We start from the raw sequence: 20,916 nt of genomic DNA on the forward strand, positions 1-20,916 counted from the left end.
TGTATGGAATGAGCTGCCAGAGGATGTGGTGGAGGCTGGTACAATTGCAACATTTAAGATGCATTTGGATGGGTATATGAATGGGAAGGGTTTGGAGGGATATGGGCCGGGTGCTGGCAGGTGGGACTAGATTGGGTTGGGATATCTGTTCGGCATGGACGGGTTGGACCGAAGTGTTTGTTTCCATGCTGTACATCTCTATGGCTCTATGACTGTATTCAAAATAAAGCACTCCATCTGACACTCATCCCATTCACCACTTGAAGCACTTATTTCCTAAATCAGTGGTCTATAGTGACTGCAAAGTGTACATGTGAAACTATGACAGCACCTCTAGAATCATATCTACCACTTGCAAATTCCTTTCCAAATTTAACACTATCTTGACTTGGAAATATAATGTTGTTTCTTCATTGCCACTGGGTTGAAATTCTGGAACTCCCTCCCTGACAGGGCAATGGGTGTACCAATCAGTTTAAAGAGGTCGGTTCACCACACTAATGACGGACATTTAGAAATGGGAAATTAATTCTGGCCTCACCAATGATACAAACTGAGTGGAGAATTGGAGGAATTAATTGCCTGTTATACTTTCTCTTACTGAAATTAAAACAAGAAATAAAACAAAAAAACATTGAATGAGATGGAAGCAGAGGATATAATGTAAATCTATTGAACTCAGTCAAAAGATTGTACAGTCTAATAGGGACTTTAAGAGAACAAGGGGATCTTCTGAGGCCAGTGAGAGGCAAAAGAGTCAGAATTGCTTCTGATGGGCCAGAGGCATTGGAAACTTGGCCTGCTGCAAATATACCACTTGAAGAGGATTGCACCTGTTAAAATCCTTTGCAACTTGGCTACTTTCCAATTGAGTAATAGAGTAAATATTATTGCTGCTAAAAAGCAAAAGCCTGGATCTTATAATTATTGTTTACCTATTTAAACACATTGATAATCCTGACTTTCAGTTAAAAATAGTTGTCAGAAACATGTAACATAGCATGGACAGCTATGTTCTCTATTTTGAGAGTTTTATATGGAAAACTTAGTTCAGTCGATCATGTGCTCCCTTTCCTTGAGTGACAGCAATAAAATAAATGTAATAGCATAATAAATTTTGTATATCTTACTATATAATGGAAATTTCTCTTTTAATCTGGTTAGACTTTACTGCCTGGCCCAACCATAACCTCCAATGACTTTATCAAGCCTTCAGTAGCATCAGCCACACTTCCAAGTTCGAGTGACAAACCATATGCTCATCAAATGGTGCGCACAGACTCCAAGGAACAAAAAATTGATGCCTTTCTACAACCAATCAACAAACCACAGGAGGCACTACCCACCACTGTTTCTGTTGATGGAGGGACTGTGTGTCAGGACTCTGAGATGGAGGACCTAAGTGATATTGACTTACTTGCTGCGGAAAAAGTTGGGAGCTCAAGTACAAACATTCAGAAACCCTTGCATCCATGCAATGATGACCCATCCAGTGCCCCAGCCAGGTAAATGGTAATTGTCAATGTAGAAATCCCTTGAATTTCTGAACATTATTTTATGAATTTCTTCATGGGCTAGTTACAGTCACAGCACAGAAAAAAAAGGCCTTTTGGCCCATCAATTCTGTGCCAGTCAAAAACAAGCTTCTTGGTAGGCTAATCGTATTTTCCAACATTTGGACCATAGTTTTGTATGCATTGGCATTGCAAGTGCACATCTAAATCCTACTTAAATATTATGAGTGTTTCTTCCTCTACCACCCTTTCAGACTGTGAATTTGAGATTCTCGCTAGCCTCTGGGTGAAAACATTTTTTCCTCTTTTTTTTTTTCCCTTCTCAACCTTCTGCCCCTTACCTTAAATCTGTCCCGGTCCTTGATTTCTCCACCAAAGGGTAAAGTCTCTTCCTGTCTATCCTATCAATGCCCCCCCCCCATAATTTTATTTATCTCAATAATGCCCCCACCCCACGCCCAATGTCCTCTGCTCCAAGGAAAACAACCACAGTTTATCCAGTCTCTTTTCATAACTGAAATTCTCCAGCCCAGGCAACATGTCTAGTTAATCTCCTCTGCATCCTTTCCAGTACAGTCACATCCCTGCTATAACTTGGTGCATAAGGAGGTTGCATAAAGTGAGGGAGTTGATAAAATTAAATTGTAGTTAGAGCTCGCAGTCAAGATTTTCCACACTCCCTGAAAACCCTTCCCCCTAGTAGCTGTGGTGCCTGCGACGTCCTTGTCTGTTTGTCACTTGTCACTAGGTGATATCCTCGAGTGGCATAGGGTGTATCTTATTGTTTGGATAAAAGTGACTGACAGTTTCAAACTACTGAGTTCTTCTGTTTAAAATTTTGAAAATATTACTGGTTGTAGGGAAAATTGTAGTGCAAAACTAAGGGACCTTTCTGTTGACAGGGTGGATGGAGCAGGTGTACAATTGTTGGTGTAAGAGCATGTCACTTTTTTTCTTTGGCAATTCTTGTATTCATCCACTTGGTTAGATTCCAGTAGACTGATTTTTAAATGCTTTGAGTAGCTGCTCAGTGCAGTTTGAGTTTAAATTTGCATGATTCTTGGTTTGAATGAATAGGTGACAAAAGCTGTTCCCAGGTGGTCTGTATTTAATGGTCAAAGTACCACTCTACGTCTGGTGGTGGAACACTGAAATTGAAGCTCAACGGATTGAATACCTCGCTAAACTGTAACTGAGATCCAAATTCATTCACTACTTGATCAGTAAACACTATACAATTTATTGAGCACCTTTTGTTAAGCATGTTCAGATTACTGGTGAAAAAAATTAAAACTTGCTTGAACCTTGAATTGTTTTTGTTCCAGTAAGTGGAAAAGAAAGATGGTTTTAATCTTTTGACTGAGCAGAGGAAAACAATTTTGCATATCCTTCAAATAAATGTTGTCTTCAGTTTAGTTTAAGGGCCTACTTATTTTTGTTTTGAAGATAGTGGTATTCTGCCATGGTGATAAATTTTAAGTGCCAAGGTAACTTTATAGATTTCTATTTAAAATAACAAATAAAGTCTCACGCCAGTTTTGTGACATCAGACTCTGATTCTAAAATTTTCAATTAGAAAATGGAAAAACTGGCACTATGTTGCTAGTTTGAATCATGCCACTTGAAATTCTTGGAGTCTACTGATCTTGCTGCTAGCAAAGAAATTACTGAATTATCAAAAACAAAAAATAAAGGCATCATTGCTTTTGTTGCTATTTATTTCTACTCATGATTTTTGTTAAGTTGTTGTTGTTGTGAGGCAGTTAAAAACATAACCCAAACTATGAAATGTCTTCCATGTAATGGTGTGTAAATTAAATAAAAAGATTCTAAGACAACCAGTAACTGAAAGTGAATGGCTGGATAAATGGGATGAATATGTTAAGAAGTTGTCAGTATATAAATCTAAAATAATGCATCTTGGTACTTATGTAAGGCAAAATCTTGTTTATTCACAGGAAACGATCAAGGGTTGATTCACCAGGTGAGATAAAAGAAGCGAACTCCAGCCATGAGATGACAGCTGCCCATCTTCCAAAGAGGAGAATTATTAACTTAACCAGTGTTCTCACCCTGCAAGGGGAGACCAACAATCAGAACCATGCAGGTACAATATATTTTAATGATTTAAATCGGGGAAGTGAATGTTTGCTGTCATGTTTGCAGTTGACACAGAAATAAATGGGAAGGCAAGTGGTGAAGATGAGAGTCTGCAGAGTGATACAAATAGGTTAGGTCAGTGGGCAAAATGTAATATAATGTGGGAAAGCAGGAAGAATAGAGATGAATAGTATTTAAATGGAAAGAGGTTTGGGAGTCCTTGGTGAAAAACCACAAAAGTTAGTGTACAGGTTCAGCAGGTAATGGGTAAGACAAGTGGACTGTTGGCCTTTCATTCAATGAGAATGGAGTACAAAATTAGGGAAGTATTGCTGAAACTATATGTGGCACTGGTCAACCACATCTGGAATAAAATGAACAGTTTTGGGAGCCAAAACTAAAGAAAGATATGTGGGCATTGAACCTTTGCTGGAATGTATCCAATCAGTTAATCCTGAGTCTGGAAGCATTTTCTTTCGAGAAGACGTTGAGTAGATTAGGCTTGTACTATTGGAGATAAGAATGAAAGGTGACCTTATTAAAACATGTAAAGTTTTTAGGGGCTTTGACAGGGTAGATTTTGGAAGATTGTTTCCCCTTGTGTGAGTCTAAAACCAGAGGGCATAATGGGTCAGCCATTTAAGACAGAAGAGGAGGAATTTCTTCTCTCAAGTATATGAATCTGTGGAATGCTGGATTGTTAAGTATACTAAAGTTTGAAATAGATTTTTAATCAGTAAGAGGATAAAAGGTTTTTTGGAAAAGGCAGGTAAATTGAGAATGGCAGAGAGACCCGATGATTCGGATCATCTACTAATGTTCCTAGGTCTTATGGTCTTAAGTTAGAGGTGCCAACTATTGTATATGTTACTGTCAGAGGAGGAATAGATGAGAGGCAAAGTTCATGTGTGTTGGTTTTGTGTGTATATATTGCCATTTCTTACAGATGGATTAGCCAAGCCATTATCCAGTGTTTCTCAGTAAGTGAGAATGAAATCAAAATTGGACAAAACAAATACAATAGAAATGCTGTTGATGTTATACTTCACGTGATGCAATAAGATGGAATTATTGTGGTCAGGGTACTAATTTTCTTGCTATTTTGTCTCTAAGGCCTACAAGACATGTTACAGAATCATTCATTTGTTGGTTGTGTAAATCCTCAGTGGGCACTGGTGCAGTATCAAACAAAACTTTACCTGATCAATACTACTAAACTCAGGTAATTCATATATTGTTATGATCCCAGAATAGACTGTGAATTTTGTTATAATCTTGGGTGATGCCAAGAAAGTATGCAATTATCTGGTTACGGGCCAGTAAGCTTTCATTTTTCAAGTCGACAATATGTGTGGTCCAGGGAACATACTAAGTGTAAAGTTACAAGCATCAATGGTATTGAAAAAACTAGTTCTTACTATACAAGTTAGAACAATAATACAATTCTAAGGCCCAGAATTATATGTGGTAGACATGGATAGTACACTTTGACTGAACACCCCACAATGCATATTTGGTTTTGCTCATTAATGTAATGTGGGCATTGCTGGCACAGCCAGCATTTATTTCCCATCCCTATTTGCCCTTGAAGTAATGCGAGGTGCTGCTTTGAACTGCTGCATTCCATGAGCTGTAGGTAGACATTAAGGAGGGAATTTCATAGTTTTGACTAACTAACTAACTTTGAAGGAACAGTGATATGTTCCCAAGTCAGGGTAGTGAGTGATTTGGAGGATGCTTTCAGATAGTGGTACTCCCATGTATCTGCTGCCCTTGTGCTTCTGGATGGAAGTAGTTGTGGATTTGGAATTTAAGGAGGTAATATCATATGTGATCAGAACAGATCCCACAGATTTTTTTGACGATTTCTGATAGTTCTGAAGAAGTTCCTGGATCTGAAACGTTGATTCTGATTTTGCTCCACAGATGTTACCAGATCTGCTGAGTTTGTCCAGCAATTACTACTTTTGTTTCAGATTTCTAACATCTGCAGTTATTGGTATCATTTTAGCAATTGATTCCTTCCCTGCAGGGCAGCTAAAAAAAAAAAATCAGCATCCATACAGAGTCCATTCCTATCTCATTCTCTACCTTCAACTATCTGTCATTGTGGAATTGCTTTCAGTGACTCCTAGAATTGAACTGAGTGAACTATGAAAAATCTTGCAGTAAGCCCTGCTGCTATCACAGGGCAGAATTGAATGTCACCACCAACTCCTTGTGGATCTCCTCTTGTGTACCCTTGAATTCAATCATGTTGCCATTTTGACAGAATGCACAGAAAATGACAGAGAACTTTTTAAAAGAAGGATTCACAACATCATCCTATTAAAACAGGACCATCTCTGTTGTGTGAGCCTATTTGATTATTATCTGTACCTCAGTAATGATTTCAAGTCCATCTGTCGGAAGTTTCCTGTGTAGTACAGTATTAATGTAAATAGTAGACCAAATTAAATAAGTTTCCTCAAACATTCGCAGTTAATTTAAAAAAAATACAGTGGTGGACAGGTAATTATGCACTGGACCATTCAGCTCACTGTAGACAAATTTGATGCCCTGTGCATCACAATACATCCACATCTCACAGGAAGCAGAATTAGAATTAGGTTCATTGTCACATGTACTCAATACTGGAGTATAGTGAAAAGCAAACAAAAGTCACCACTCACCAGTGCAATCTTAGATGCAAAAGCACAATTTTTTTTTAAAAAGCCAATAAATAGATACAGAAACCAAAACATCCATTGAAGTTACACAAATTAGAATTAAAACAAAACCACAAAAGCAAAAAAATGAAGAGAAAGTGTTCAGATCCAAATCTTATTTTTCTAAGGTAAGAGGGCCTTCCTCTCTCAAGCTTCGAGTCTCAGGGCTGCCTTGGGCCCTCTGAACGTGCTCTCACAGCAGGACCTCAGAGCCTGCTCCCGCACCACTTCCACTACAGGCCACTGGAACCAACTCCTGCTGTTGGTACTCAGCACCCGCCCCCACTCCTGTCGTAGGCCCTTGGTACCTGCCCGCACTCTCACTCCCACTGTAGGCCATTGGAACTCACTCCCAAGTCTGCTGTAGGCCCTTGGTCCTGGCTCCCACTCCCCCTGTGGGCCCTCTGCATCTCCTGCTACTTGCACTTACGTCGTGGGCCCTTGACACCTGCACCACTCCAGCTCCCGCCGTAGGCACTTGGAATCAACTCCTACCGGAGAACCTCGGATCCTGCTCCTCCCACCATAGCACCTCAGAACCCGCTCCCGCCCCAGGCCCTTGGAACCCGGACTCGCTCCCACTATAAATTCCGTCGTAGCCCCTTGGAACACGTTCCCGTTCTTGCTCCCACCATAGGCCCTAGGAACCCACTCCCACCACAGGCCCTTGGAACATGCTCCCACTCCCACCAAAGGCCCTCGGAGCCCACTCCCGCTCTCTCTCCCACCACAGGCCCTAGGGACTCGCTCCTACTCCCATGACAGGCCCTCGGAACTTGCACCCGCTCCTACCATAACCCCTCGGAACCCGTCCCCACTCCCGCCACAGGCCCTCAGAACCCACTCCCGTCACGGCCCTCAGAACTTGTTCCCGCTCCAACCGTAGCCCCTCAGAATCCACTCCTGCTCCAGCCACAGGCCTTCTGAACCCGCACCCGATCCCGGTTCCGCCACAGGCCCTCTGAATCCGCTCCCACTCCTGGTCCTGCCGCAGGCTCTCTGAACCCGATCACGCTCCCAAACCTGCAGCAGGCCCTCTGAACCCGATCGCACGCCCAATCCTGCAGTTACCCCTTGGAACCTGCTCCCACTCCTACCACATGCCCTCAGAATCCGTTCCCGTTCTCGCTCCCACTCCTGCCACACGCCCTCGGAATGCGCACCCGCTCCTGCCGCAGGCCCTATGAACCCGGTCCCACTACTACCACAGGCCCTCGGAACCCACTCCTGTTTCCGGCGTGCCCCCCTCAGAACTCACCCCCACTCCTGCTGCAGACCCTCGGAAACTGCCTCTGCAGCAACTCTCGCTGTAGCCTCTCAGAACCTGCTCTCACTCCCGCTGTAGCCCCTCAGAACCCGGTCCCACTCCTGTCGCAGACCCTTGGAACCCGAACCCGCTCCCACTCCCGTCGCAAGTCCTTGGAACCTGCTCCCACTCCTAGGCCCAGCAATCACTTCTCTAGCTTCACACAATTTTCTCGGTACACCTGATCAGGTCCTGGGGATTTATCCACTTTTAACCGTTTCAAGACATCCAGCACTTGCTCCTCTGAAATATGGACATTTTGCAAGATGTCACCATCTATTTCCATACAGTCTGTCTTTCATATCCTTTTCCATGTAAATACTGATGCAAAATACTCATTTAGTATCCCATTTTCTGTGGCTCCACACAAAGGCCGCCTTGCTGATCTTTGAGGGGCCCTATTCTCTCCCTAGTTACCTTTTTGTCTTTAATGTATTTGTAAAATCCCTTTTGGATTCTCCTTAATTCTATTTGCCAAAGCTATCTCATGTCCCCTTTTTGCCCTCCTGATTTCCCTGTTAAGTATACTCCTACTTCCTTTATACTCTTCTAAGGATTCACTCAATCTTTCCTGTCTATACCTTACATATGCTTCCTTCTTTTCCTTAGCCAAACCCTCAATGTCTTTAGTCATCCAGCATTCCCCATACCTACCAGCCTTCCCTTTCACCCTAACAGGAATATACTTCTCTGGATTCTTGTTATCTTATTTCTGAAGGCTTCCCATTTTCCAGCCATCCCTTTACCTGCGACCATCTGCCCCCAATCCGCTTTTGAAAGTGTTTGCATAATACCGTTAAAATTAGCCTTCCTCCAATTTACAACTTCAACAGTTAGATTTAATCTATCCTTTTCCATCACTATTTTAAAACTAATAAATTTATGGTCACTAGCCCCAACGTGCTCCCCCACTGACACATCAGTCACCTGCCCTACCTTATTTCCCAAGAGTAAGTCAAGTTTTGCACTTTCTCTAGTAGGTACAGCCACATACTAAATCAGAAAGTGTTCTTGTACACTGTTAACAAATTCCTCTCCATCTAAACCCTTAACACTATGGCAGTCCCAGTCTATGTTTGGAAAGTTAAAATCCCCTCCCATAACCACCCTGATTTGGAGGCACCAGTGTTGGACAGGGTGTACAAATTTTAAAAAATCACACGACACCAGGTTATAGTCCAACAGGTTTATTTGGAAGCACTAGCTTTCTGACCACACTTTCAGGTGGTTGTGGAGAAAAAGATTGTAAGACACAGAATTTATAGCAAAAGTTTACAGTGTGATGTAACTAAAATTATATCTTGAAAAAGACCTGGATTGTTTGTTAAGTCTCTCATCTGTTAGAATGAACATGTTGGGTTCAGTTCTTTCATATGTAAATCACAAAACTTTTTTTTAAAAAGTTACATTCTCAAGTGAACTTTAAAAATTGGTGTCTTGTCAGCCCAGATAATGTATTGAAGGTGTGAGCTTCCCTGTGTGAGGCTGTCTGTGCCACAATGGCCAGACGATTCTAATCTAAACACTCCAAGCAGATGCTACGGCAACGGATGAATGGACACCGTACAACAATCAACACAGGAGTGTTCCCTCCCAGTCGGAGAACACTTCATCGGTCTGGGATATTCGACCTTGGACCTTTGGGTGACCGTCCTCCAAGGTGGACTTTGGGACAGGCAACAACGAAAAGTGGCCGAGCAGAGACTGATATCCAAGCTTGGTACCCATGGGGATGGCCTCAACCACCTGATGAAGGAGCAGCGCTTCGAAAGCTAGTGCTTCCAGATAAACCTGTTGGACTATAGCCTTGTGTTGTGTGATTTTTAACTTCATAACCACCCATTTATTCTTACAGATAACTGAAATCTCTTTTATAAATTTGTTTCTAAATTTCCTGCTGATTATTAGGGGATCTATAATACAATCCCAATAAGGTGCTCATCCCTTTCTTCTTCCCAGGTCCACCCAAAAATCTTCCCTGGATGTATTTCTGGGAATATTCTCCCAAAGTACAGCTGTAATGTTAATTTTAACAAGAAGTCACTCGCCCTCTTCTCTTGCCTCCCTTCCTATCCATCCTGTAGTATTTGTATCCTGGAACATTAAGCTGCTAATCCTGCCCATCCCTGAGCCATGTTTCTGTAATTGCTGTGATATCCCAATTCCATGTTCCTAACCATGCCCAGAGTTCATCTGCCTTCCCTGTTAGGCTTCTTGGATTGAAATAAATGCAGTTTAATTTATCAGTTCTACCTTGTTCTCTGCTTTGTTCCTACCTGTCGTTACTGTTTGACTTGCTTCTTTTCTCAACTGTACCAGTCTCGGATTGATCTCTTTATTCACAATCTTCCTGGTTTTCCCCCCCCACACCTTACTAGTTTAAATCCTCCCAAGTAGCTCTAGCAAATCTCCCTGCCAGTATCTTTGTCCCCTTCCAATTCAGATACAATCCATCCCTCTGAGGAGCATTTGCTTTCATTGTCAGAATTGCAGTTGAAGGGCCAACGGCTCATTTGGAGGTATCATAATAGGCCAAATAGAGTCAAAGGGAAGATGTGTTTAATCAGGAGGCAGTGATTAAATAACACCAAGTTTAGATTTTGTGGCAGGAATGAAAGACTGAGAAAGTTAGTATTTCCTAGCTTTAGGATGCTACAAAGAGTAATTTAGAGCTATTTTAACAATAGGACAAATGTTTGCTCCAACTTATCCAAACAGCAGAACAGAATTGAGCATAGGCCTCCCAGTGTTCATGCTACATTGTTATGAGAATATTTGAAGAAGTAGGGTGTTTTGAGATTGGAAAGGGGTGACTCGTGAACATTATTCATAAACTGTAGTGGGAGTGAGGTCTCTTAAAATCTATTGATTCAGCTTTATGGGAACCTTTTTGTTAAAAAAAGTTAAAGACAACGTGTAATATGAATAGAAAATACAAGAGATATTCAATAAACCAAGCAAATTCAATGTAAAAAGTAAGTTGATATTTCAGCTCAAGAACTTTTTGCAGTACTAGAAACAGTTTCCAATGCATTCTTTCTCAGAACTGCTGCCAGATCTGCTGAGATTCTCCAGCATTTACTGTATTTTGCTTTTATTCCAATGAATGTTAACTGTTTCTCTCTACTGATGCTGCATATTCCCAGCATTTCCTTGTATTAATAAATATATTATTGTTGTCTTTGAACCAACTGCTGCCTCAAAGTGTTTCTGACTTTGTAAATGCCATATTGTTTATAAATAATTTTTGACTCCAAGTTATGCTTTTCTTTCAGTCAGGAATTATTCTACCAGATCTTAATCTATGACTTTGGTAATTTTGGAGTGTTGAAGTTGTCGGTAAGTGTGTGATGTTATTCTTTGTCTTAGTAATTTCATTGCTAGCACAGGACACCAAATTTGTTTTTCTACCTTGTGTTCAGAGCCCTGCCCCTTTGTATGAATTGGCAATGCTAGCATTGGACAGTCCAGAAAGCGGCTGGACAGAAGAAGACGGTCCCAAAGAAGGATTGGCAGAGTATATTGTTGATTTTTTGAAAACAAAATCTGAAATGCTACAAGATTACTTTTCCCTTGGTATTGATGAGGTTAGTATACTAATTTAAGATGACTGAAAGTTGTTAGAATCTGGAATGTCCTGCTTAAACAGTCTATCTGTTTCTTGGTAAAGATGGACAAAGAAATAAAGTGCTTTGTCATTGCAGTTACAACTGGTCCCTGATTTGCAAACATCAGACTTAGGAATGCTTCTACTGAGTACAAAATAAAATAGTTGTAAATATGTTGAGTTCCAACTCTCATACAAATCGACTTAGAAACAAACTCAGAAGTTGAACCCATTCATAATTTGGGGACTGCCTGTGACACTCTGGAGAAAGCCATTGTTAGAATTATTCACTGTGCTCATTCCTAGGAGGGAAACCTGACTGGATTACCTCTACTCTTGGAAAACTATGTTCCAGCTCTGGAGGGGTTGCCAATGTTCATCCTGCGTCTCGCTACAGAGGTGGGTAACTTGTTACTTGTATCTATAAAATCAAATTGTAGAGGATTGATAAAAATCATTTCAGCTTAGTTGTCTGGCTCCAAAATTCAAAACTTACAACACCAAGGTCTTTGCATCCTAGACACTGAGAGTGAGGTGATCTTATTGAAACATACTAGATTCTTAGGGGGCTTGATTGGTTAGATGCATAGGTCTTTTGGGAGAGTCTCTGACTAGGAGGCATAATTTCATATCAAGGGATCATCCTTTAAAGGCAAAGATGAGGGGTTTATTTTCTCACAGCGTAATGGATCTGTGGAATTTTTTACCACAGAGGCCTGAAGATACTGGGTCACTAAGTTTATTCAAGACTGAGAGAGTCATTTTTATTTCGAAAAGGAATCGAGGATTATGGGGAAAAGATAGGAAAGTGGAATTGAGGATTATAGAATCAGCCATTATCTCATTGAATGGTGGAACAGACTGAATGGGCTGAACAGCCTCCTTCAGCTCCTATGTCTCATGATCCAATCCAGCTTCTCCTTGAACTAAGTCTCTGTTATCATTACATATCATTCAAAAGGGTTGCATCATTCGACTCATCAGTCTTATATGCTTTACTCCACACATGCACGTATATGCAGTGCATCCTTGATTTAGAATGTTTTAATTTTCCCCTTGCTTTGATTCTATCTATTAATTAACTATTCTGTATTCTGGTGCTTATCTGTTTCTCCCATTATTATATGCACCATGATGTTATTCTTCCCTGATTTCTGCAACCCTGCAGAGAAAGGTCAAAGCTCCCTAGAAGCATTAGCAAGGAACTCTGTCTCAGCCCTGTTCAGACACAAACAGCTGGCCCCTCTCCCAGAACAAGTTCAGGCTTTTGAAGTCTTCCTTCCTTTATAATTTTTCCTGCAGCTGTACATTCATCTATGTCATCTTATTGCTTCTGTCCTCACTTTCACAAGACATTGGGAGTAATACCAAGATTACTCCTTTTGAGGTGCTGGCTGGCTGCTAAATTCTGACTGCGGGATCACATTCCCCTTTCCAACTATATTAATTGTAGCAAGTTTCACACAGTTGACCTCCTACTGGCTCTCTGACCCTTCTTGTACAGTATTTTAACTCCCAGTATTTTGGAGCTGACTAAGTTGGAAAAGGAAAGGAAAATCTTTTCCCTCCCCTCTTCACCAAGCTTCCTTACTTGCCAAACTCTCAGGTTTACACTTTGTTCCAGCAGCATTCTGTTACAGGTTCATTCAGCATTACAGAGACTAGTTTACACTTCATTTATTAGTTAGTGAACTTAAATTTCATTAGCTACTGTGCTGGGATTTGAACCCATGTTCCTAGTGCATTAGCCTGGGTGTCTGGATTACCAGTCCAGTGACACAAACACCATGCTACCATTTCCACTAGAAACCATAAACAAAAGATACCTGATTTTCCAGATACCATATTAAAATAATACAATGTCCATAATTCCATCTTGCTTCCTTATGGACATGACATGTCCATCACAGAGATCAAACATATGCTGGATGACTGCAATGTGGAATACCTGTATTCGATCTGTGCTTCCTGTCATTAGTCGCCACCTCACTTTCATTCTGACCAATTTGTCCTTGGCCAACTACATTGGTCAAAATAAGTTTGATTTTAGTTTTGTGAACAGCATCACATCTTTCAACTCAGCACTGTACAGACTCTTGGACTCAACACTGAGTTCAACTATGTTAGATTATAACCTCTGCCTCCACATCTGTTTTTACTGGGTCATTTTTTTCAGTTCTCGTTTGGAAATATATTTTTTCTTTGTCTCATTACCCTTTAGTGTTTCTACCATGAAAGCTTATTTCACCTAACAATATGTCCTGGCCTTTACCCTGCATCAGATTTTCCATTTTTTTCTCTTCATTTGCTTGAAACCTATTACATTCATATCTTTCCTCAGTGTCAACCTGAAACATTAACTCTGCTTCCCTCTTGGTTTCTGAACTTGCTGAATATTTCATGAATTCTGGATTTCCAGGGCATCTGCAGTATGTTGTTTGTATGTGTGCAGTTCTCACCTTTCGATTCAGAATAACTGCTTTGACAATCCAGGTTCCAGCTTGACCTCCTCTCTGATAAACTAGCCAATTCCGAATGCAACCATACCGTAATTCACACTTGATCATGGCAAAATCTCATTTGACCAGGCATTGAAATAATACTGACTATTTTTAAACCTTACTTCAACTTTCAGTATTTATTTTAAATTGTTGTATTTGACACCAAATAACAATACAAGATGCAAGTAGTTTTCATTGTGTCTAATCTTATTGTGCCTGGCATCTTTTGTGATTATACGTACATCATGTTCCTCTCTTTATTTAGGTGAACTGGGATGAAGAAAAGGAGTGTTTTGAAAAATTAAGCAAGGAATGTGGTATGTTTTACTCCATCAGAAAAGAATATACACTGGATACAGAATCTCAGGTGTCACCAAATTTGGGTCAGCAGGTATAAATGTGATCAACTGTTTTACTGTTCTTAAGTAAGGTCAATAATAACTGCAAGTGTCCATTAGATCAATGTGTTATGTCAGTAAAGCAGAATCAATAAGAAGAACCTTTCCCTTATCAATAAGCCTAATATTGAGGACCGCTGGATGGGATATGTCAGATAGATAATTGACAGCAGATTGCTGCAGCAATTGCTGTACTCAAAACTTGGTGCTGGCAGGAGATTAAAGGGAGGACAACATAAATGTTTTAGGGATGTCCTCATGGTATCTCTGAAGAGGTCAAACATCACCAGTGAGTCATGAGAGACCCTCTCGTGACTGACCAAAATAGAAAAGTTTCATCTGGGAAAACACCAAACACAGCAAGACAGATTGTCAGGCACAGATGAGAAGTTGAGTTTGGATACAATGCACGACTCTCCAAACCATGTATGTACCCAACTCTTAGAATGCCATTTTCCCTGCACGTGACAGAGTCTGCAGTTTGCATATCGAGGATATTTAAGGCATTTTAGAAACCACCCAACCAGCATGGAAGGTATCCTAGATCCTGAGGGACTGCCTAAGGAAGAGAGGATCTAAATAGATTGATAATTGCTGTTCTGTGAAGCACAACAAGCTGTGAATATGTCTTGGAGTGACTTGATGCCGTGGAGTAAATCCAGAAATAATCAGACTAACAACATCCCGCTTCCTGTTGTCTCTTGTCATTTCGCTTGCTTCTTTTGTATCCGAAGTGTTTTTGGATCATGCTGCAGAGGCTGTGAGAATGCAATAGCCTCCAACCTAGACTTTGAAAAGGGGAAAAAAGGGGAATTGGCATTGAGCCAAGCCTCAACCTTTTGTAAACAAAAAGCAGCAGGTAGGTGTCACTCAGTTAGCATTGATTACTAATTCTTGTGCTTTGGTTTGAGGTTGCAAAAAATTGTGAAGTGCGCATAATAGTTTTGCATGACTACTTTGTTCCTTTAACTGACAGACTAACTTAATCACAGAAAAATGACAAAACAATCCGACCTCATTTTGTCTTACAAGTGTATATAAAATCTGTAAATGGATTGACTTGGCTAAGTCACGTTCTAAAGAGTCAAATGGATAGATTTGCATAGGTTTTATATTGCTAAATGCATATGAATGCCCTCTAATTTTGAATGTAGCTAAATTAGATCACACTATACAACACAGGGAAACAAATGTCATGCTTTTCTAAATTTCCTTGATCATTATGGATGATGGCGACCTGGGTGGTGGAGTAAAATTTGCTCTTACTTTATTAATTTTTACCAGTCCAAACTTGACAATAATGAAACAAGTACAGTTCATTCTGCTATAATGCACGTTTTGTTAACACAAATTCGCCGTAAGACAATTGATGAATTGGGGATACTATTTCTGAAGTGCAACCTTTTAAAATGTGTATTGGCTGTAACGTGATTACATCACCATCACTTGAAGCAGCAAATCTATCTGGATCCCTGCTCCTGATTGCTGGTGACACTGTTGGTGGTAGTTGTAGTTCAGTTCAGCTGTAATTCCACCTCACCACCTGCATGGTTGTGCTTTTGGCTGACAGCCATATATGGAGAATGACCTCTTTGATTAGGGACCAGTGACTGGTGTTGAAGAAGTCAACTGTTTATGGAAAGGGAGAGATCAATCCCGGAAAGGTTTCTAAATGTTAGAGATGTATTAAGTTTAATGCATTGCTTATTGACGTTTATATAGTGTGCAACTGTCTTTTTCTTTATAATCAGGAGTTTGGTAGTGACAAGCCCTGGAAGTGGACTATAGAACATGTTGTTTCCAAAGCTTTCAGAACTCTCCTCCTTCCACCGAAACACTTCGCAGAGGATGGATCCATCCTGCAGCTTGCCAATCTGCCTGATCTGTACAAAGTATTTGAGAGATGTTAATTAATTCTTGGAATGTGACCACAAATTGCATAAAGACAATATTTTGTTAATTCATTTCTACAAACAGTTGTCTTCAATTTTGCACCACTTTTATTTTACAAAACTTGGTTTTATATTCTTATTTTGAAAGTATAAAACGTGAATATTATAAAAGGCCCGAGGTTGAGGCTTTGTTGCTGGGATTCAATCTTATTTCATTAGCAAATCTATTCAGATAATAAGACTTGCATCTAATACAGCTCTACATTGGTAACACCATCTTGCAAACCTACTCATAAACTAAATGTAGAGAAAACCTGTATTCTCTTGGGAGTGAAAAGATCCAAATTTCTAGGTTGCACATAATTTTATTTAATAGAGATGATGTGGTGTTTTCAAAACTTTAGGTCACATATGGAATTTATTCAAAGGACAAATAATTGCACTGTTTTACATCAAATAAAATTCTGCTATTGTCACTAAATTTCCTACAACAACTTTCATTTAGGTTTTGATCTTACCTACATAGACATGCAGAGAGTCACTTCTATGCAGATGGATCAGGGGATCATTTTATCACTGTTTTTAACCAATGGCCAAAAACTGATTTAGACCACAAATGAAACACCAAAAAGACTGAGACATATGCAAGCATCTTTGCTGTTAGGGGCTTGAGTTTGATCTATCCTTTCCTCTTCCTAAGGTCTGAGGAGAAAGTGAGGACTGCAGATGCTGGAGATCAGAGCTGAAAATGTGTTGCTGGAAAAGCGCAGCAGGTCAGGCAGCATCCAAGGAGCAGGAGAATCGATGTTTTGGGCATGAGCCCTTCTTCAGGAAAGCCCTCCTGAAGAAGGGCTCATGCCCAAAATGTCGATTCTCCTGGTTCTTGGATGCTGCTTGACCTGCTGCGCATTTTCAGCTCTTCCTAAGGTCCACACATTTCAAGTCCTTACCCAACTCTATTCACTTCAAATTACATCAGTAAATGGCTGATGAGTCCCGACGACATCCTGGCTGCAGTTTTGAAATCTTGTCTACTGAAGTGCCAGGCCATGACTACCTTTAAGCAAGAGCAGGTTTCCTTAATTCCATTGTCTTTCATTTAATAACATCCCAAGAATTCCAATAAACTTTAATGGATCATCTAATAAATAGGCACAATTAGGGCTACAACAAATACTTCGTACTTGCCAGGATGGTACAACTCCAAATACACAAAGATCTCAACAGATTCATTCAATCTAGTCCAACAGACAGCAGACTTCCATCTTAAACATTCACTCCCATCACCATTAGTGCTCAGTGGCAGCAATGGGTACTCCACAAGACACACCACAGCAACTTGCCTTGAATCCTTCAACAGCACTTTCTAATCCATGAACAAAGGGAGCAGGTTATACACCATCCTGATTAAGAATGTTGCTGATGGGTCAAAATCCTTGAACTCTTCCTGAAAAGTATTGTGGGTCTGTCTGTAGTACATGATTGCACTAGTTCAACAAGGAGTTCACCACTATCTTCCCAATTAGGGATTGGCAATAAATGCTGGTCTTGCTAGCAAAGCCCACAAATCGAATTTTAAAATGTGATTTGAGAATGAATAATAACACCACATTATAAGTTTAACTGACCATTTTACATTGAAAAACCAATGTCCTGTAGCTTTCGTATACACATACATAGTTAAAGGGTTGCAAGCAGAGGGTGCTGCTGCTGAGTGACCAAAAAGGGATTCTACATACAGAGGCAGCAGACTAATACTCTATAAATACTTGATCTGCGCAGCAGCATCTTTCTTGGTAAAGTCAGTAGTTGGGATAAACTGCTCATTGGATGCTGCCTGAACTGCTGTGCTTTTCCAGCACCACTCTAATCTAAACTCTGGTTTCCAGCATCTGCAGTCATTGTTTTTACCTAAACTGCTTAAAATTAGTAGGAGAGACAAGAGGAAGATCAGTTGGACTTAAAACTGAAGTCAAAAGCACCTGGTGGAATTCAAGAACTCCAAGGCACGTAAGGATGGAAATTAGATAAAATTAAGAACAGGAGTAAGCTATTCAGCCCTTTGAGCCAACTCAACCATTCAATGTGACTAAGGCTGATTCTCCAGCTGTCTCATGTCATATTTGTGTGTTATCCCTATACCCTTTATTAATATCAAAAAAAAGTCGTGAATATATTCAGTAGCTTAACTTCCACAGCCTTCTGTGGTAGAGAATTCCAGAGGTTTATTACCCTTTAAATCAAGAAATCCTATGAGTATATCCCTTGCCATGGATCAAAAGTGCACTGTGAAAATACCGGTTATAATTAATTCTCCTTTGATACGAGAGTTAGTTGAAAATGAGAAAACTGCAAATGTTTTTGAACAAGGATGTAAGGAAAAGTCCAGCAGCTACAGGTCAGTCAGTACAATCTGTGTTAGGAAAGTTGGGACAAAATTAATAGATGCTTAAAACTGTGATCTGGCATACGTGGATTTCAAAAAGGTATTAATGAAGTGCCATGTAAAATGCTTGTCAGTGGCTTTAAAGCCCAAAGGATTAAAGGCTACAACGGTAGTATGGATAAAGGTTGACCGAAAGATAGGAGGCAAAGAATAGTGGTGATCAGTTTCAGTGTTGAAAGCTTTACACCTATAATGTGTAACTTCATATAAATTAAAATAAATAGGTTAACAATTATAGATAAAAATTTCATAAGCTAAAGCAGAAAATGCTGGAATCAATGGAGAGAAAAACAGTTAACATTTTAGGTCTGAACTGTCATCAAAACTGATGGAAGTTATGATTGCAATAAAACTAAGGTTTTCAGCAAATGAAATGCTAGGGAGAAAAAAAACAAAAAAAGGAAGGCTAGTTATGGAAGTACATGGCAGGAGAATTTTTTTAAAAAGCCAAAGCAAATGGCAACAGGTAAATGCAAAAGATAAATCTTGACAAATCATAAAATCCCTACAGTCTAGAAGCAGGCCATTTGATCTATCGAGTCCACACCAACTCATTAAACAGGATCCCATGCAGTCCCACATCCCTCCTCTGTCCCTGTGTTTCCCATGGCTAATCCATCCAGCCTGCACATGCCTGGACACAATGGACAATTTAGCATGACCAATCCATCTAACTTGCAAAATCTTTGCACTGTGGAAAGAAACCCATGCAGACATGGAGGAGAACATGCAAACTCTCACACTTACACGAGGCTGTAATTGAACCTCGGTCCCTGCTACTGAGAGGCAGCAGTGCTAACTGCTGTAGGAATAGTGCCAAACTGCAAGTGAAACACAAAAAGAAAAAAAAAAGCCAATGTTGCAAAAAAAATGACAGCAGAGATTCTGATCTAAGATTGTTAAAATCTGTTGAATCCAAAGGGCTGTAATGTTTTTGGTCAAATGAAGTGTTGGTCTGCAGCTTGCATTAAGCATCACTGGAGCACTTTAACAAAGATTAGTGTGAGGACAGGGTGGTAGATTGAAAGGACAAGTGACAGAAACCTTGGGGTCATGCTTGCAGTTTGAAAGGCAATGTTACACTAAGCACAAATGCATTTGATTTCTACGATGTAGCAGAGACCATATGATGAGCAGTGAATTCTTACAGTTAATCACACTTTGACTTGTAAAGGGATATTTAGGGCTTGCGTGGCGAGGTGAGGTAAAGGGTATCTTGACTGTGTTTGTATGGTTGGTTATTGGAGGGAAAGAAGGGAGTATTGAGGGGTGACTGAGGAAACTTTTTAGAATGCTGAAAGGGTGTTTTTGGTGTGGTATCATGTTTATGATGGTAGAAATAGCTGAATATAGAAGTTCATGAGGTGGGAAATAAATCTGATTTTGGCAACGAATGTGGCAATTTATGGACTGGCATCAAAAAAATTACCATGAAACTGAAGGATCTTGTAAAAGGATAGCTAATCACCTGCCAATCTTACCTAGTCTAAATGTGACTCTTCTGCAGGCACTTTGAAATATCAAGAACAAAAATATGCCATTTAGCTCCTCACCATTAGTCAGTTCATCTGCACCTCAACTCCAATTGTCTGTCTTTTTTCCATATCCCATCAGTTGTCATAACACAAAAACCTACCTCGAAAGTCTCAGCCAAAACCTACAGCCTTTGGGAAAGGGAATTTCTCTTTTTGTGGAAGAAGTTCCTGATTATGCTTCTGAGAACCTAAACCCTAACTTTAGGATCATAGCCCCTTGCACTTGATTTCCTTAAAGGAAATAATAGCTTTCACCCATGTTGGAATGTCAAACTTTTCTAACATTTTAAACACAAGGTTGACTTGTAAAGCTCACAGATGAAAGCTGCCAAGTAGCTGCAAAGGCATCCAAAAATTGTAATATCTTACAATTGTAATAGCCACAGTTCTCAGAGTTAAAAATCACACAACACTAGGGTTATAATCCAATAGGTTTATTTGGAAGCATTAGCTTTCGGAGCGCCGCTTGTTCATCAGGTCAACCACCTGATGAAGGAACAGCACTCCAAAAGCTAGTGCTTCCAAATAAACCTGTTGAACTATAAGCTGGTGTTATGTGCTTTTTAACTTTGTACACCCCGGTCCAACACAGACATCTCCAAGTCATAACTGTTCTCAGATACTAGATTAGAGTGACACTGGAAAAGCACAGCAGGTCAGACAGCATCCGAGGAGCAGGAAAATCGACGTTTCTGGCAAAAGCCCTTCATCAGGAATTCCTGATGAAGGGCCTTTGCCTGAAATGTCAATTTTCTTGCTCCTCGGATGCTACCTGGCCTGCTGTGCTTTTCCAGCACCATTCTCGACTCTGAATTCCAGCATCTGCAGTCCTTATTTTTTGCCTAGTTCTCAGATGCAGCCAGATCTGTTGAGTTTTTCCAGCAGTTTTTGTTTTTGCTTGTTACAGCC

The 20,916-nt window shown here is 40.3% G+C and overlaps 1 protein-coding gene across 2 annotated transcripts in view; it reads left to right on the forward strand.

Moving 5' to 3' along the window:
- Positions 1-16,198, forward strand: part of mlh1 (mutL homolog 1, colon cancer, nonpolyposis type 2 (E. coli)) — a 52,480-nt gene extending 36,282 nt beyond the window's left edge. The window contains exons 12-20 of one of the 2 annotated variants that reach the window (XR_006311481.1): positions 1,165-1,505; positions 3,473-3,621; positions 4,728-4,836; positions 10,904-10,967; positions 11,051-11,215; positions 11,542-11,634; positions 14,002-14,127; positions 14,869-14,993; positions 15,886-15,956. Coding sequence is in view for 1 of the 2 variants with exons in the window: in XM_043688835.1 (XP_043544770.1) it covers positions 1,165-1,505; positions 3,473-3,621; positions 4,728-4,836; positions 10,904-10,967; positions 11,051-11,215; positions 11,542-11,634; positions 14,002-14,127; positions 15,886-16,044 (1,206 nt within the window). In the remaining variant the exon portion in view is untranslated. Of the gene's footprint in view, positions 1-1,164; positions 1,506-3,472; positions 3,622-4,727; positions 4,837-10,903; positions 10,968-11,050; positions 11,216-11,541; positions 11,635-14,001; positions 14,128-14,868; positions 14,994-15,885 lie in introns of both variants that reach the window. The other variant, XM_043688835.1, reaches the window with a different exon arrangement.
- Positions 16,199-20,916: the final 4,718 nt, after the last annotated feature.

The sequence above is a fragment of the Chiloscyllium plagiosum genome, chromosome 4 (genome assembly GCF_004010195.1).
Source record: "Chiloscyllium plagiosum isolate BGI_BamShark_2017 chromosome 4, ASM401019v2, whole genome shotgun sequence".
Classification (NCBI taxonomy): domain Eukaryota; kingdom Metazoa; phylum Chordata; class Chondrichthyes; order Orectolobiformes; family Hemiscylliidae; genus Chiloscyllium; species Chiloscyllium plagiosum.